Source organism: Chenopodium quinoa, unplaced genomic scaffold (assembly GCF_001683475.1).
Source record: "Chenopodium quinoa cultivar QQ74 unplaced genomic scaffold, ASM168347v1, whole genome shotgun sequence".
Classification (NCBI taxonomy): Eukaryota; Viridiplantae; Streptophyta; class Magnoliopsida; order Caryophyllales; family Amaranthaceae; genus Chenopodium; species Chenopodium quinoa.
In genome coordinates, this window is record NW_018744369.1 from 677,849 (window position 1) to 694,410 (window position 16,562).

General features: G+C 36.2%; 2 protein-coding genes across 3 annotated transcripts; both read right to left on the reverse strand.

The window, feature by feature from the left end:
* Positions 1-806: 806 nt before the first annotated feature.
* Positions 807-2,170, reverse strand: LOC110696804. Its single transcript, XM_021874140.1, has 2 exons — positions 1,424-2,170; positions 807-1,373 (listed from the first exon to the last, which is right to left on the reverse strand). Exons 1-2 carry the CDS (start codon positions 2,168-2,170, stop codon positions 807-809), a joined length of 1,314 nt encoding a protein of 437 aa, XP_021729832.1.
* Positions 2,171-8,400: 6,230 nt separating this feature from the next.
* On the reverse strand, positions 8,401-14,874 carry LOC110696831. 2 transcript variants are annotated; one of them, XM_021874164.1, is made up of 8 exons: positions 14,464-14,874; positions 12,893-13,872; positions 12,359-12,477; positions 10,238-11,200; positions 9,799-10,093; positions 9,070-9,235; positions 8,840-8,945; positions 8,401-8,745 (listed from the first exon to the last, which is right to left on the reverse strand). In XM_021874164.1, the coding sequence occupies exons 2-8, from the start codon at positions 13,673-13,675 to the stop codon at positions 8,628-8,630; spliced, it is 2,550 nt and encodes an 849-aa protein (XP_021729856.1). In that variant the 5' UTR covers positions 13,676-13,872; positions 14,464-14,874; the 3' UTR covers positions 8,401-8,627. The 2 variants fall into 2 exon arrangements, with proteins under 2 accessions (XP_021729856.1, XP_021729857.1); XM_021874165.1 differs by lacking the exon at positions 14,464-14,874 and adding an exon at positions 14,377-14,449.
* Between the last annotated feature and the right edge of the window lie 1,688 nt (positions 14,875-16,562).

The following is a 16,562-nucleotide window of genomic DNA, read 5'->3' on the forward strand; positions in this document are numbered from 1 at the left end:
CAGGAAGGTAAAATCGTATTTTCCTCAAAAACTCTCTTTTATTCTAATTAAAACTCTAAAAAGTCAACAAAAGTCAATTTATCAATGCTAATTGAATTAAGAATGAAAAGAACCTTCTAGAAGAATCTCGAAGACTAAAACCATTCCTAATTGCATTAGGAATGATAAATCCATATTAGGCCCTCCTCTAGATCATTGGGCCGCATATAAGGTTCAAACCGGACCCAGTTTAGTAATTTTGCCATAACTTCCTCATTATTCATCGGAATTGGGTTATAATATATCATTGGAAAGCTCTTTTCAAACCCATCCAACTACACTACTATTGGACCCATATCATGGACCAACCAAACTGGATTGGCTGCTTTCTTAAAATAGATTTTCAAAAACAGAGAGAAAATAAAAGAAATTAAAACTATCCGCAACACTAGACTTTCCACACTTTCACTTCATTCGATTATGATTCGACGTGAAAGGTACTCATCACCGGGTTTGGTTTTGGGGAGACACAAATGGGTGTCTACAGGACAGTAATCCTTTGAGCCCTAATACATGACTGCCTAGAAATGAGGACTAAGTATTTACCAAAATACACATAACCAATACTTAAAATAAAACAAAAAATAAAATAAAGTTTAGGCTTGCATGGTTATGTGTGGCAGTCTATGAGTCTCAAAAGTATATTCAGTGTCCCTTGCTTACTTAGTCCGCATCTACCTCCATGTTGGCATCTTGATGTTGGTTGCTTGTTGTTGGCACTTCTATTGTGTTCAGATACTGCACCACTGTGTTCAAAAGCTCTTTGTCTACTTGTAGCAAGTTTGTAATTGCCCTAGACTGTCCAAATGTCTCTTTTTCACGTGTGGTGGAACAAATTTTTTGTTTCCTTTCCTTTCTAGTATTTCAAGCATGAAAGACTGTAGGGTAATCCATGTATACTTGTTCACTATTGGATCAAATCCCTCCCAAGCTTCTTTCACCCTTTCTAGTAATTCATCAAGACTTTTTGGGAAAGACTGATACTGAATGGATTGTATGACCCTAAATACACCTAAATCCAAGACATTTAAGTCTAGACTTTGTGCTGGTTGGTAGACAAACTCAATGTTGAACCCATATGCATGACATGCTTCTGTGAATTCTGTATCCTTAGGGACTTGGTGTGGCTTAGCATTATCCCACTGTATTAGGATATCCTTTGGTAAATGGGGGGGCCATTTCTCATGTATAGCTGGAATGACATGGTTGAGTAGCATGTCCCTTATAGCATCCTTGTTCACAGACTGGACAACCTTAGTTTCCAATGTTCCTTTGGCTCTGTTCTTGCTTGTCTTCTTTGCTATGTCATATTTGACAAAAGGAAACAACCCAAACTTCTCATCATGCAAGAGATTCTTGTTTCATCATAAAGTGGCTTCCCAACCATGCCCATGAACATAGCCTTCAATTTAAACCTCCTAGACTGTTGAGCTCTATATGGGTTGTCTTCATTTGGTAGCAGATAAAATGTTCTTGTTTCTGGGTTCAAGTAGAACCACTTTTCATCAATATGAATTGTGTGCTTCATATCTCTAAAATTTGGGTTCCCAACAGATGGAACAGGGTGAACATAGCTTAAAACCCACTTAAGTCTTGCAATTTTGTGATTGTCTGTGAGTGATGGGTGATTAGTTGATGTGTGTGTTCTAAGTCTGCCTTTTTTCTTTAATCTGTGTATCACTGAGGAAGACATATGAAGGGCAGCAACATAGCTCATTTCAGTGGTCCCCTCCCCTAAATGTTTTTTAATTACCTGGAACCATCTAGTTGTTGTTGATCTGTGAACATTATGTTTTCTGGCCATTTTGGATAAAAATCCAAATGGTAATAAGTCCCCTTCCATGTTCACCAAAATTTCATCAACTAGTTGTCTCTTTTCTTCCAAAGTTAGTTCTCTATTTGCCCTTCTTCCATGTCCTTCTTCAATTGGAGTCCCCTCTATCTCTATATGTATCTCATCAACATCTACATCATACCCACCATCTGCATGTTCACCATTCTGTTGCTCAGTTTCCAATTCTGATTCATCATGGACTGAATCATGAAGTCCCATGCTGTAGTAGTCCCATTGCCGCTGTTCATCTTCATACAGTTGATGCATGCCAAAACAATCAGATTCAAAGAATTCCATGAGTCCCTTTTTTTTTTTTTTTTTTTTTTTTGCAGAGCAAGTGAAGGTGATGAAGTGGCGGTTGTGGGGTTTTTTTTTTTTGCGGTCTTCAATGGAGCCTAATTCAACTCAGCACTTAGAATTAGGATTATTAACAACTAATGTTAGTGAAAATGTAATTTACTAGGGCTGCCTGTATTTTGTGAACTTAAGTACTGTTGGTTTCTGTGGAAAACAATTCGAATTTATCACCCACCCCCCTCCCAAATTAACCCATCTAAAATGAAGTGAAAAAAGATGGGTTTATTTGGAGGGGTGACCTCTTTATAAAGAGGAAATTTTGATTGACTTAATTGAAAATTTTGAATTTGGGTGAATTTTTTAATTTTCGTGGAAAAATTAGGAGGGAAAAATAATTTTCCCAAAACAAGTGGAAAACTTGTTGTAAAATCAGAAATAAAAGGGGGGGAAAACCCACTAAAAATATTCCCCTCACATGCAATCAAAAAGTAAATAAGGGACCACTTCCTTTCCCTCCATTTTATCTCTCCTAATACTATACCCACCCTTTAATTAACACCACTTCAATCTTTTGCCTCGGCCTCCGCAAACTTGTACTTTGTTGCAAGTAACTCGAAGCGGAGGTAGTAGTTGCTAATTTCATTATCAGGTTACTGCGCAATTGTGGAATATTAATGGCATATTATTGAGTATTTTAGGTTTTTAAATGAGAGAGAACAAACATGAAAGGATAAAGGAGGGGTATTTTAGTATTGGAAAAATTGGCCCCATTAATCCCAACTTTGTCTCGTCCACTAATAATAATCCCTACTTGCAACTATTCACTATCACTCCCAACTTTGTATGAGATTAATTTCTATTGTTCCCAAATGACTTGAAACCGGTTAATCAAGTTAACATTTATGAATTAAATTTTTTTGCACACGTGTCAATATGTACTTGGTTGAAAAAAAAAAGAGAAAATAAAAAAAATGTAAAAGTAAAATTAAATTTCCTAAAACTAATCCAACACCTGCCCTACCACCCCCACCACCGACGCACACCCTCCCCACACGCAGCCCAGCATAGCCAGCCACCACACACACTCCCTTCCTAGCCCACCACTACTAGAAAAACCTTCACAGCCCCCCTCCCCAAAATTCACTGCCACAAATGGCCGAAATGGCCAGCCACCACATCCACTACACGGCCGTTTCCCCACCAAAAAACAACCCCCTTCCCCAAAATCGACCACCAAAATTGGCCATAAGTGGCCGAAATCGGTCGATGTTGGGGCTGAATGGTTGATTTCACCCTTTATCGGTCGATTTCGGCCATTAGTGGATAATTTTGTTGCCGGTTTGCCTCGTGTTTCGAATGTTAGGGTTAGGGGTTAGGATTTGGGGGATGTTTGCTGGTTGCGGGGTGATCGAAGAGGAAAGGGGAGGTGATTAGGGAAGCACCGGCACCGGCGCTCGGGGGAAAGGGGTTGGGCTGGTCGTGGTGGCAACGGCTATTGTTGGTGGAGTTACAGGGAAGGGGAAGCGAGGAGGTTGGTGGAGTGCATGAAGTGCGCAGGGGAGGGAAAGAGGGGAGGTGGGCAGGGATGCGGCGATACAGAGGTGGGGAGAGGGGAGATGGGCAGGAAGGCTATCGGTGTCTGGTTGGTTGCTGGTGGCCGTGGTGGCCTGGTGGAGAACCATAGAAGGCAGAGAGGGAAGGGGAGGAGAGAGAAGGTGTTTTTTTTTTTTTTATTTACTTTATTTCATTTTAATTTTATTTATTTTATTTTTATTTTTATTTTTAACTTTATTTTTTTTTTAAGCGAATCATACATTGACACGTGTCTAGCTGACCTGCTACATTAAATTAGATGACCAGTTGGATGCATTAGAAACTAATAGGGTATAAAGTTGGGAGTGATAGTGAATAAACGAAAGTTGAGATTAATATTGGCGTACGGAGCAAAGTTGGGATTAATAATCCGAGCTATTTTTCCTTTAGTATTTTTGGTTTCCAGTTTTCCTCGATAATAGTCTCTTTGATCACTTGATTTGAGCGCTAAGTACAAACAACAAAAAGATAAGGTGAAAGTGGATCAACTTGCCTTGTAACCCTCTTGTTGGATTAAAAGAAATAGTTAACCATTCTAAAGAACTCGCATGGAAGGTGAAGTTATTCATGATTACTTCATTCATATAGATAAGGATTTTTATTTCTACAAGCGTCTCTAAACTTCCACTTGAGGCGGTCATAAGCTTTCTCAAAATCGATTTTGATTAACATACTACGTATAATCTTTCCCAGTTTGTTTCCTCTTCACTGTGTGAGTCACCTCTTGCACAATAACAATGTTTTTATTTATTCCATCTACCTGACACCAACTTGTTTGTAAATTTGCAATGATTTTCGGTAAGAGAGGTTTAATGTGATTCATAATGGGCTTAGTAATAATCTTATACGGATCGGAGTACGTTACATTACAAAGGCCTATGGAGCGAAACTGTGATCGAGTGAAGCTCTAGATTGTTAGTTTTGGGAATTAAAACCAAAAAGGTTTCGTTCGTTGAGGTAGGCAGGCCCTTTCCTTCTAAACTGAAATAATTACCATGTATGGAATACACATTGGAAGCCACTATGGACAAGTTCTTTTGGTAGAACAATGCTTGAAATTCCTAAATCATGTTTAGGGCAAATCTTAGAGGGATAGTTTCTAGGAATTTGCTTAAGGTATTAGGGGTAATAACAATCAATCCCGATAACCAAAAACAATAACACAGTAAAGAAGAGAAAATTAACAAAGAAATGAGAGTAAAGAAGACCATACTTAGTAAGGATAGTCTCCGTCCTCGATCAAAATGAACACACTATATGGACAACCAAGCATATGTTGAACCGCTTCATAAACTAGATTATCGAAGAGAAAGCTATCATATTATTAATGATTATCGTCGTTTTGGTTTGTTCAATTCATATTTGTCATTGTTATCGACTTATCGCGAAGGGAATGAAGTAGCTGATAATTAGCTAATGTAGGTGTTGGCGTGTTGCCCAAACAGAAGGGTATGGTATTTCAATGTGTACCATCTGAAATTACTAGTCTTTTCCGAGATGATATCTTAGGAGTGGCTTTGCCATGCTTAGTTAATTAATTTACTTTGTTATTTTTTGTAAGTAATTTTTGTCAGATAATATAAACTCCTTGATTAGAGTGATTTCCATTGATCAATATTTATAGGGTTACAATGAGAAACCTAATCATATTAGGTAACTGTAAGATATGTACAGATATCAAAGATAATCTTATACAAAATATATCCTAAACCTAGGATGAGAATATTCTATGAATATTCTCTATCACACCCCCGCAGTCAGAGCGGGAGAAAATCGGATGCTCAGATTGGATCTGAATCACGCATCGAATGGTAAGGATAGTATAGTAACCCATGATCAAAAGAGAAAGTAGTAGAAATGTGCCGATGATGACGAGAGAAGCAATAGCCACGACCTACATAAAGTAGAGATAAGCATTGCTAAGTCGGAGGAGAAGGAGAAGAGTCGCACACAGACTTGGGCTAAGTTGCAGATCCAGAGAAGAAGAAGCTAAGGGATCAAACCATCATCGGGAAGAAGACACTACACTACTACGTGAAATCACAGTTGAAGAAAAATAAATTGCGCAAGAAAAGATTAAATCCCACCGCTTGAAATTAATCAATTCTCATAAGAGAAACCAGGTAGCAAGAAGTAATACTCCACAAAGATTCCAAGTGCTGCAACAATAAAAGGAGCTAACTTGATAGCAAAAGAGATGTGCAAAAGTTGACCTTATTGTGATATACCACCACCCAAACAAAATCTATGTGATTATGTGTTAAAAAAACCAATGAGGCAATGTAAGAATCATTGTTGGTTATGGGGAGGTGGAAATAGAGTGCGGCACATGGAATAGGTTGGCAGATGTGGTTACTGCCAGTAGTGGGAGGCGGTAGTGTATGCGATTGCCAACAATGATGGAGGAGGCTTTCGCGATTGCTACTGTTGGTGGGAGGCGCAAGATTACATAAAGATTCTAAAAAAAACTTTGAGAAAAGAAAAAAAAAATCTATATGTGTGTTTGCGGAAGCATAAAAAACTTTGTATATCCCGCCGGTGGATTTAATTTTCTAACCCACCGGCAGGGTGAGAATTTTTGTATATAATCCCAAGATCTAACCTAAGCTGTGATACCATGTCAGATAATATAAACTCCTTGATTAGAGTGATTTTCATTGATCAATATTTATAGGGTTACAATGAGAAACCCAATCATATTAGGTAACTATAAGATATGTACAGATATCAAAGATAATCTTATACAAAATATATCTTAAACCTAGGATGAGAATATTCTATGGATATTCTCTATCAATTTTCCCCCTCTTCTGCAAGGATTGAAATAAATAATAACAACAAAAAACTAAACATAGTTATACATACATTTATAATTTATTACAATATATACTTTCACAAATTTTTATATGCGGCACTGTGCGATAGGGATTACTTGAGCTTTTTTGGTCATGGGTTACTAGAGTTTTCCGGGGTTACTAGAGTTTTCCGGGGTTACTTGAGTTTCTCGGTCAGGATTACTCGAGTTTCCGGGATACAAGTTTCCGGTTAGGGGTTACTCGAGTTGCCGGGGTTACTCGAGCTTCTCGGTTAGGGGTTACTCGAATCATAATTTTTTGTATGCGGCTTGACCGAGAAACTCGAGTAACCCCTGAATGAGTAACCCTTAATCGAGTGAACCCCTCGAGTAACCCCTATCCGAACCCCTCAAGTAATCTCTGACCGAGTAATTAACTCAAGCAACCCCTGACTGAAAAACTCAAGTAACCCCTGACTGAAAAACTCAAGTAAAGATAACCCCTAACAAAAAAAAACTCGAGTAACCCTTGCCGCATGGTGTGGCCTGCTGCACTAAAAAGTTGCTGATGTACTTTTACTTTTCCCGTTCCAAAATACTTCGTATTATTCTATGATGACATGTAACTTAATTATCAGTGTAGTAGTCATTAACAAATGTGTATACAAAGTTACTCAAATTCAAGTTTAAATTAGTATTTGACAAACTAATAAAATAAAAAATCGTTGGATAGGATCACAAAATTACGTTATTCGAAGATATAATTACATCTACTACATTTACTTACTGTAACATTCATTAGTCGATTGGTTTTTTTTGTTTTTTATTTTTTTCCAATTACATCTTTGCCATTTTAAGTACTATACCGGGTTCAGTTTGAAATTTACCAGACATTAATTTGTTAACAAGTACTGTAACATTAACGAGTAAGATATTAAAACAAATATTTTGAAGCATATAAATATCCACAAGCCATTTATAAGAGTAAATTTACAAAAATGAGGGGCAAGTAAATAAATAAAAAAAATTTAGAGGTATAACTATCCTATACACCATTCAGAAGCATAATTGAACTTCATATTTCATTATATTTGTACTAATTAGTTTTTTGTACCTGCCTTTACACTCTCTTAGTATAATCAACTTATATTTTCAAGCTTTTTGGCTAAAGGCATACATTAAAATCTTAGGCCCGACAGTGATTTATGCAAGAGCTTTAGAATATAATATTCCAATGCAAACTCTAGAAAAAAATGCATAACTATCATTAGTCTTCATTCTTTAGGGTCAAATGTACTAGTATTTCAAAACCTTTGAACAGTTAGTGGTCATAAAAGTAATAACATCAATAGTCTTCATTTTAGACAGAAATTAATGTCTAGTAGTAAGAAAATAGAGCTAAGAAACCCAACAGAGTATGAAGTTATGTGCTAAGAACATTACACGGGCCAGAATAGCAGAACGTTACAAGTCCGCAACGAGCTAGCCAGCCAGATATTAAAATTTAAGCCAGCCACTGCACAATTTATGAATGAGAGAGGGAGGGGTAAGCGAGGGTAGGGGGTAGCATCAAAAACTGCAAAGAGAAAGATCGAGTTACGCAAGGCGTATTTACTGCAAGGTTCCTGCATTAAGTGCAAACGAGACCAAAAACACAAATATGCCACAGCTGCAAGCATTACAATGATGTATGTAGATGCGGAACTTATATTGACAGTGACCATTAGATAAGGCTGCAAATGATATGTACATCTCGAAGAAACATAGCTAATAAATTGGTGCAGGGTTGAGAAGCCCCACAACCAAAAACACAAACATCAGATAGCTTTTACAAAGCTCAGCATATGATCAACGAAGCCATTTGCTCCTGTGGTTTATCCTTTCCTTTAAATAATGGGTATTTCTATCAGAGTCGTAACATTTTCAGGATATACAAAGAAATTATGGTGGAAAAAGGAAAGAAAACACAGTATTTTTGTAACCAGGAGGAATGAGCACTGAGAAATTGCCCCAAAAAATGAAATAAGATTATGTTGACATGAATTGCCAACTTTCATCCTCCATTTTATTCTATTGTATAAAATAAGCACGGATCACCTCAATAACTGGTGCTTGGCACATTGGACACTTCCCATCACCTTGAACCAGCAGATCCGCACATTTAGTACAAGTGCACATGTGCCCACATCTGCACGATTAACGAAATCAAATATGAATAATGAATAAAGAGCAGATAATTCACTCAGATACGATAATGTTGATTTTCAGATGATTTATTTTACCTGTACAATAAAGAGTCAATGTTGGTGTTAGAACATATACAACAGACGCCTTTCCTCACACAATCCCATTTGAAACTATCTTTAGGCAGTACATTTTCGAGCAATTCTGTTCAAAGCAAGGGAAACACAAATGAGAACCCAATAATAAGAGTTTGCAAGAATATATCATAAACCAAATACTTATATGTAGTAGTAAATAAAGATATAAACTATTCTGCCAAATAACTTGCCAGATGGATTGGCTGATCGATTCAGAGCAGCAGAGACCTCCTGTCTCACAGAACGTTGCAGTTCAAGTTGCATATCCATGCAGGCCTCCAACATTCTTTGCATGTTATTCAATCTTTGCTGCAGTCTAGCCATGTCAATCCTCAAATCATTAATGATCTCCCACTCCTGTGCAGATGGGAAACTGGGATTATCAACCACAGATAATTGTAAAAGTCCAAAAGGCTATAATATAGAGACAAACATACATGCGTAAAGTCAAAAAGAGGCTACAGAACGAAGACAATTTAGCCAATAAACAACTATTAGTTCATAGAATCATCTTGCAGCTGAAAAGACGCATGTCAAGCATGCAAGAAACAAAAGCTTTGTGGGGGATGGGCCAAGGGGGGAACTTTAACAAAAATCAACAAGGAGACCGTTTCATATTTACTCAACAAGCTAGAACAGCTAGATAATCAATAAACTCATGTAATACAGAAATAGCGTACGGAAATGGCTACAAGTTTAAAACCAAAATGGCTATCATTGAGAAGGACCAGAAAACAGTATGAACACTTGCTACACATTATAAAACACAAATCGTGGTGCTCTCTATGAATGACCTCCAAAAAAAAAGGCAAATAATACCAAAGAGTTGTATAAATTAAAGCAATATTCAAACAATGCACAAGATAGATAGCAAATGCTAAACACCATATATGTAGTAAACACAACAGAACAGAACTCACAGTTCCAGGGTGCTGTTGTGATTCACGCCTTGACCAATTGCCATTGTGCCCCCAATTTGCCTGAGGGAGAGGTGGTGGTCTAGGAAGGACTCGTTGGGCTTCCTCAGCATGAATAGGTCCTGACTCCTCACTGTGGTCTGTGCTTAGGTGATCTTGATTCTGCATGGTGAAAGGTGGAGACATTTCATGTAGCTCCCAGTCATCAGGAGCGTTAGTTTGTCTTTCCACATAAGACTGTATCAACTGGTCTAGGCTCTCCCGGAAATCACTATGAAGAAGACTTGAAACTCTTCTTCTGCAATAAATAACACTTGCAATCATTACAGACGTACACAAAATAAGCAAACAACAGATTGACTGAACTACTGAAGTATAGTTTTTCTGTTTAAATTATTCTCCCTCCGTTTTAGAATTAGAAGAAGAAAACAAGAACAAATACCTATTCACAAGTTCTCTTAGCTCCATATGATGAACATTATCATCATCAGAGAAATAATATGTATCAAGTCTACCAGAAGTCACCCCAGAAGAAGGCATTCCAAGCCAATCTCTTGGAGTTTCCTGAGAGCCACTTTCATGCCAATAGTCTTCTTGCGCATCATTCTGCTCTCTAACTTCACTCTCTAAAGCACCATGAGAGCGCTCTGCACCATCTACAGGCCAATGTTGTCTGTCAATTTCACGTTGATCATCATCTCTCCATTGGTTTGATAATACACTGCCTTGCCATCTGCTTTCATCATACATTGTAACATGTTCTGGCCAGTCTTCCACCTGGATACTGGAATTTTGGCCATTTACCTCTTCAGATACATGGACTTCATCATCTAATTCACTAAGTAAGTTAATATCTTCTCTGTGAGTATTAAAGTGATGAGATATTTCATGGGCTTCTTCTACGCTTCCGCTTCTTGAAGGTTCTTGAGAATTCATCAGCAAGTAGCCCTCGTCTGAAGAACCTACAGCAAGCCCACTAGTAACTGTCTCTGATCTATTCTCCGCATCTGAGGCAAGCTCCAGCGTCATTTCAGCTTGAACTTCCAATTGTTGCAAATTAATGTGCCCACTGCCTTCTCTCGACTGATTTACATCAGCAGATGGACCAACACCAGCATTTCCTTCAACATCACTTTGTTCATAAGTCCCAGCAAGGATCTCATTTGCAGACTCATTTTGTTGAGCATCATCTAGGATCTCATTTGCAAACTCATTCTGTACTTGAGCACCATCAAGGACCTCAATCTGAGGATCATTTGGTACATGAGTACTGTCAATGCCCTCATTTGTGCTGTTAGCCTGAGTTTGATCATCTCTAAAACTATGAGGACTGTTTTCCAAAGAACTACCAGACAGGTCACTTGCTTGAACTTGAAAGCTGTCCAATCTGGATAGAAAACCTCCCCTGTATATTACATGAGATTAGGACAATAATACATAATATGATACAGAAAGATATTAGGAAATGGCTGCCTAATATCTAGGACAAAGCATAAAAAACAAAATAAAAATAAAAAAAGGTAAAAGTAACAGATCAATACACATCACATACAGATGTTTTACTGATATGTCCCCCAATTATAATTTACTCTGCACCCAATTATTCAATCAGCAGTTTTTCTCCACTTAAAAATAGTACACCAAAATTCAAACAATTGCAAACCACAGCCAGTGTTCATTTATCATGAGCTTTCACAAATACTTACACTTTGTTTGGATAGGAAGAAATGGAAGGAAAAGAAGAGAAGAGAAATGGAGGGGGACAAAATCTCTTGTTTGGGTAAAAGATTGGGGGAAGGAAGGGGAAGGAGAGGGAGGGATCTATTTTCCCTCTCTCTATAATAACCATAATCTCTCCAAATTGGAGAGATTTGGAGGGAAAATGGAGCTCACCTCCCCCTCCCTTTCTTTTCCCTTCCCTTCCTCCATTCTCCCTCCCCTTCTTTTCTTTCCTTCTTTTCTTTCCAAACAAACCGTTAAGGTCAAAAAAAGCATGAACCTAAAGCCCTAAACTAACCGAGCAAAACTCACAAGAATATATGATGAACTCAAATCTGTTTCCCACCAACCCGCTTTTTACCTTTATAATTACTCCTTGAATAAAAGTAATGCTGCAAAGTGACTTTGTTGTCTTAGGACTAAGACATCTAATCTTTGTTTAAAACAATCATCAAATGCACTAGTTTTGCATCAGCAATAACAAATCTGATGAATTTAATGAACTTAACACGAAATGTAACATACTGTGACTATGCATAGGATTTATACAATTGCTTCACCTTGGTCTAAACAATCTCTTCCTAGTACAGATACAAACACAAGATAATACAATGACGAATTTTAAAACCACCATTAGAGATTAAACAGAATTGTCAGTTATGCATAAGAAAAATGAAAACATACACATATGAACACTAGAAAATGCTAAGATAATTACAGAAACAGCATAAAGCATTCGAAGAAAACTTTCAGGTGCTATGATGAGTCACAAAATCACCGATATATACCACAAGTTCTCACAAACGCCAATTTTGCAAAAAGCATAAATGAATGAAAAACATACCTCAAACCTGACACAGTTTGCCGCTGCCTAAGTAACCCCAATTCACTTTCAGCAGTGGAACTGGGCCTCCTTGACTCAGCTGACCGCATATTCTGGAAACACCGAATCCTAAGTAAAGACTGCAAAAAGAATTTTTAAAAAAAAAAAGTATATATTAATTATCATAAAAAAAAATAAAAAATAAAAAAAAAAAAAAAAAAAAAAAACCTTATTCCTTGTTCTCTCAATTCCTGTGAAAGATTATCTGAATTGTTGTACAATAAATATAGCAGAACTTATTGACCTAAGAAACATATACTTATATTATAGAAATGAATGGAATGATCAGGAATTGGAATTGGGATAAAGTTCATCTTCTATGAAGTTTGTAATGAGAAAGCATTGTTGCAATAACAGAAAAATAAGCAGATGACTTAGACAAATAACTTGGTAGCCATACTGACATTTGAAATGTGTTTGTAGGTGCAGGGGAGAGGAGTCGTGGAGGTGAAAAAAAAGCTCAATTTTTATAGAGATATATAATGCAAATCTTACCTGAATGCGGTTGCGGTGAGCAAATCGGCTAACAGGACAAGTCACCTCCAAGCCCTGGAGCTCTTGTCGTCTTTCCTGTTCCTTCTTGGCCAATAAATCAAGCAGAGCCTGCCTGCCACATAATCTACGAATTGGCCTCCGAATATTTTCAACTTGACCTTCATTATGATCTACAACTTGACCATCTCGGACTTGTTCAATCTGAGAACCAGCTTCAGAAACTTGGTCTTCTCTCGGTTGACTGGTCATCTGAATCCATTCCCTCACAACTCGAACCCTTTCACGCTCACCCTCACCAAGCCATTGCGACCTTGATCCTCGGTTCCTGTGGGGAACATTGGGTGCCTGGGCGGCTCCACCATTATTCTTCCACTCCTGAAAAATTCTTCTAACCCGTGCCCTTTCAACAAGGCCAAAATCTTGAGATTGCTCCGATGTCATACTCTGACGATCATCCTGCTCATTTAAAGGTCCTGTGAGGCTCTCAGAGTTGATCACAGACCCATTTTCACTCTCACTCGAATCCTCCAAACCACCCCTACCTTCCCCTTCTTGACAATTAGACAAGGCATCATTTCTCTCTTGTTGCAACCTTGCCCTTCCTCTTTCACGGACACGATTCACCACGCATTCATCTTCTAATTCCAGCCACATCTGCCGGATTGAGGATGCTCGGGTGCCTATACTCCCTTGAATTCCAACTCGTCCTGATGATGATGATTGAGACTCCCTTAGAATTGAAGACTCAATCACAGGAACATTGTGCAAACCCGCTATCGCCATTTCTAAATTAAACTATCAACTCTACAAACCCCCAAAAATTTTAGGCCTCAATTCAACAATAATTAACCATTTCAACTTCCTCTCTAATTTATCAAACAACCCTCTAAATGATATGATACCACGAACAGCGCACGCATTCAATAAAAACCTTAGCCACGCTTTCGTTTTCGAATTTCGAAATGATCAGATCATTGGATCTGCAGAAAAAATTACACACCCTTAATTCCAATAGTCAACATAACCAAAATAAATTTGACCAAATTTAGAATTAGAATATTCACAAATTAAATAACTTATACTTGTACATAAATTCTATACAAATTCATAATTTCACAGATATTGCAATGAATTGACAATATTTCCCCCAAAACAATTAATCAAGAATTCCAAATTTATTTACAAAACTCCTCTCAACAACCCCATTTCCAAGCAAAAATTAACAACAATAACGAAAAAAACCCAGAAATTAAAATTCAGATTATTGGCATTAAAAACACCAAAAACCCAAATTAAACAAAATGAAGAGAAATTAGAATATAAGCAAACTTCATAATAAATATAGACATATCATAAGAATTGAATTAGAATTAAAATAATGAAAAGGGAAATGTTGGTGAAAACGATAGGATAGATCGTGAATGCACAACAAGAACTGGTAAAATTAAAAAATAAAATTAAATAATAAAATAAAAAAAATTAACCATGGAAGAGTCGTGTTCGTTGACACTTCGAAGCAAAGAGAAAAACATGTAAAATTGAGGAGAGAGAAAGTAACGTTGGAAATGTACCTGTGAAGAAGAAGAAAGCTTGAATTTGAATTGAATCCGAAAAAGTGAGAAAATGAGAGAGAGAAAAGGGGGAAAATTAAAATTGAAAAACCCTAATTTATATTCTAATTAAGCTGTCGAGAAAGTAACATAAAAAATACAGACAAAGGAGAGAGAAAGAAAGAGTCTTTTAGTAAGAGAAGGTGAGGAGGAGGACAGAGATGGAGATGCGTTGATGGAGGGATTTATTTATTATGGTTTCCATTTTTATGACAAAATAAATTTAGAAAAAAAAAATTGATTTTAATTTTTCAATTTGGGGAAAATTTGGGGATTTGATTTTTTGTTATTGAGTTTTTGATGAATGGAATGGATTATGGAATGACTAAAATTTGGAGTTTTTAAGGCGGATTGGAGTACGCCGGTTATATTTATATAAACTATTGAGTCAAAATTATGTCATGTAATTTATATTAATGACTGTCAAGTCATATTATTTATGTATTGATTGTAGAGTCATCATTATCTCGTGTGAACACAAATATTAGTTTTTGACGATTTTATCTGTGATTTTTATTTGCTCCTTAATTGATTGAATTTCATTTGGGCTATATTTAGAAATTTTCTTACCCTAGCATAGCTCTCTACCTAGGTGATTTTGACTATTAATAGTACATGCAATGTTTAAAAAATTGGCGTTTTTCTAATTATTCTTTTTTTTTTTGCTTTGTTATAATTTATTCAAAGTGTTATTCCAGATGATCTCTTACTTCTGACTAGAAAAATCAATGTTCTATTGAATTTGTATCATACCATTTATAGTAACTCATCCACCCACACTTAACTACATTCAACCATTAAAGGATGGGAAATATTTTTGCTTGTGCTTCAAATAATCCACTCCTAAAAATGCGAATTAAAAGATATGGGACAATCTTCTCAAATTTACCTAAAAAGGATAAATTGGATTGATTTTTTTCCAATAAGTAAATACACTCATTATCCAAATTTTTCATTCTAATATTAGCAAAGAAAGACACGTCGGTCATTACAAAGGGAGTAAAATTAACGATTTTTTAGGGGATAATCATATCCTTGAGAAGAAAAGACGCGTGTGCTAAAAATAGAGGTTTTAGTTAATTCCGTTTTATTTGCCTTAAATAACTCATTTTTAGGTTAATCATTTAAATCTTGAGTACAACGGTAAGTGAAAGTCTACTATAAAGGTATGAAAGCTTCTATTTGACGACGTCGTTGCATGTTCTTATAATACTTGGATTAGATTGTAAAGTATCATTATAGCGTAGTGATGGTAGTGGTAGGTGTTAGGTGAAAGTTATATGGATCATCTTTTTCTTTTATTTTATGAAATAAGAACTTTTAAGCTACAAAATCATGAAATTTTGTAGAATTAGGATTAAGGTAAGTTTAATCTTTAATTACTTTAATGAAAGATTTGAGTAGCTAATCCTCAAAGTAATCATAATCATCTAATAATGATAATTTAAATAATTATATAAAGCAAATTGATAGAAAATTTGATAAATAAGTGCATTGAGATTATGGGTTTAGGTATAGATAATTAGATATAGTCAATATAGAGTAATACTCATATTATAATATTATAACCACCAAGTTTTTGGGTTCGGATTATGCCCCGGATTATTGTAGTATGAATATATGATCAAATCAAGATAATTGTTTTGAAATTAAACTTCGATTAAATGAGGAGAACGTCACAAGACATTGAACAACTAACATGTTTGAGAACTCTTTTTAAAGTATATTATAATATTATATAGTATATATTATGGTTATTGCAAAGTTTTACAAAGGATTTACGCAACTTATTTATTAGATTAATGCATATATCCTAATATATGACACTATATTATGAGACAAAGAAATAATAGGGACTAGGACCTCTTCCAATCAAAGACAGATTTTGGCTTATTAAAATACTACGCATATATATTGTCTTGAAAAAATAGTAATAGTTTGTAAGATAATTAAAGCTTCTTACTTGTAATATTTATAACTACTAATCTATTTATAATCTTGAATATCTCCTAATTAATACACTTGATCTCAAGGCCAAGTTGTTAGAATTGGTATACACG

Bases quoted from the DNA above. Each gene is read 5' to 3' on its own strand.
- LOC110696804 (XM_021874140.1), bottom strand. From the start codon at position 2,170: ATGGAATTCTTTGAATCTGATTGTTTTGGCATGCATCAACTGTATGAA. The intron at 1,374-1,423 runs GTTGGGAAGCCA...CATGATGAGAAG, and splicing joins AGGCTATGTTCATGGGCATG to TTTGGGTTGTTTCCTTTTGT.
- LOC110696831 (XM_021874164.1), bottom strand. From the start codon at position 13,675: ATGGCGATAGCGGGTTTGCACAATGTTCCTGTGATTGAGTCTTCAATT. The intron at 11,201-12,358 runs GTATGTTTTTCA...TGTAATATACAG, and splicing joins CAAACTGTGTCAGGTTTGAG to GGGAGGTTTTCTATCCAGAT. The intron at 8,746-8,839 runs GTAAAATAAATC...TTAATCGTGCAG, and splicing joins ATTGACTCTTTATTGTACAG to ATGTGGGCACATGTGCACTT.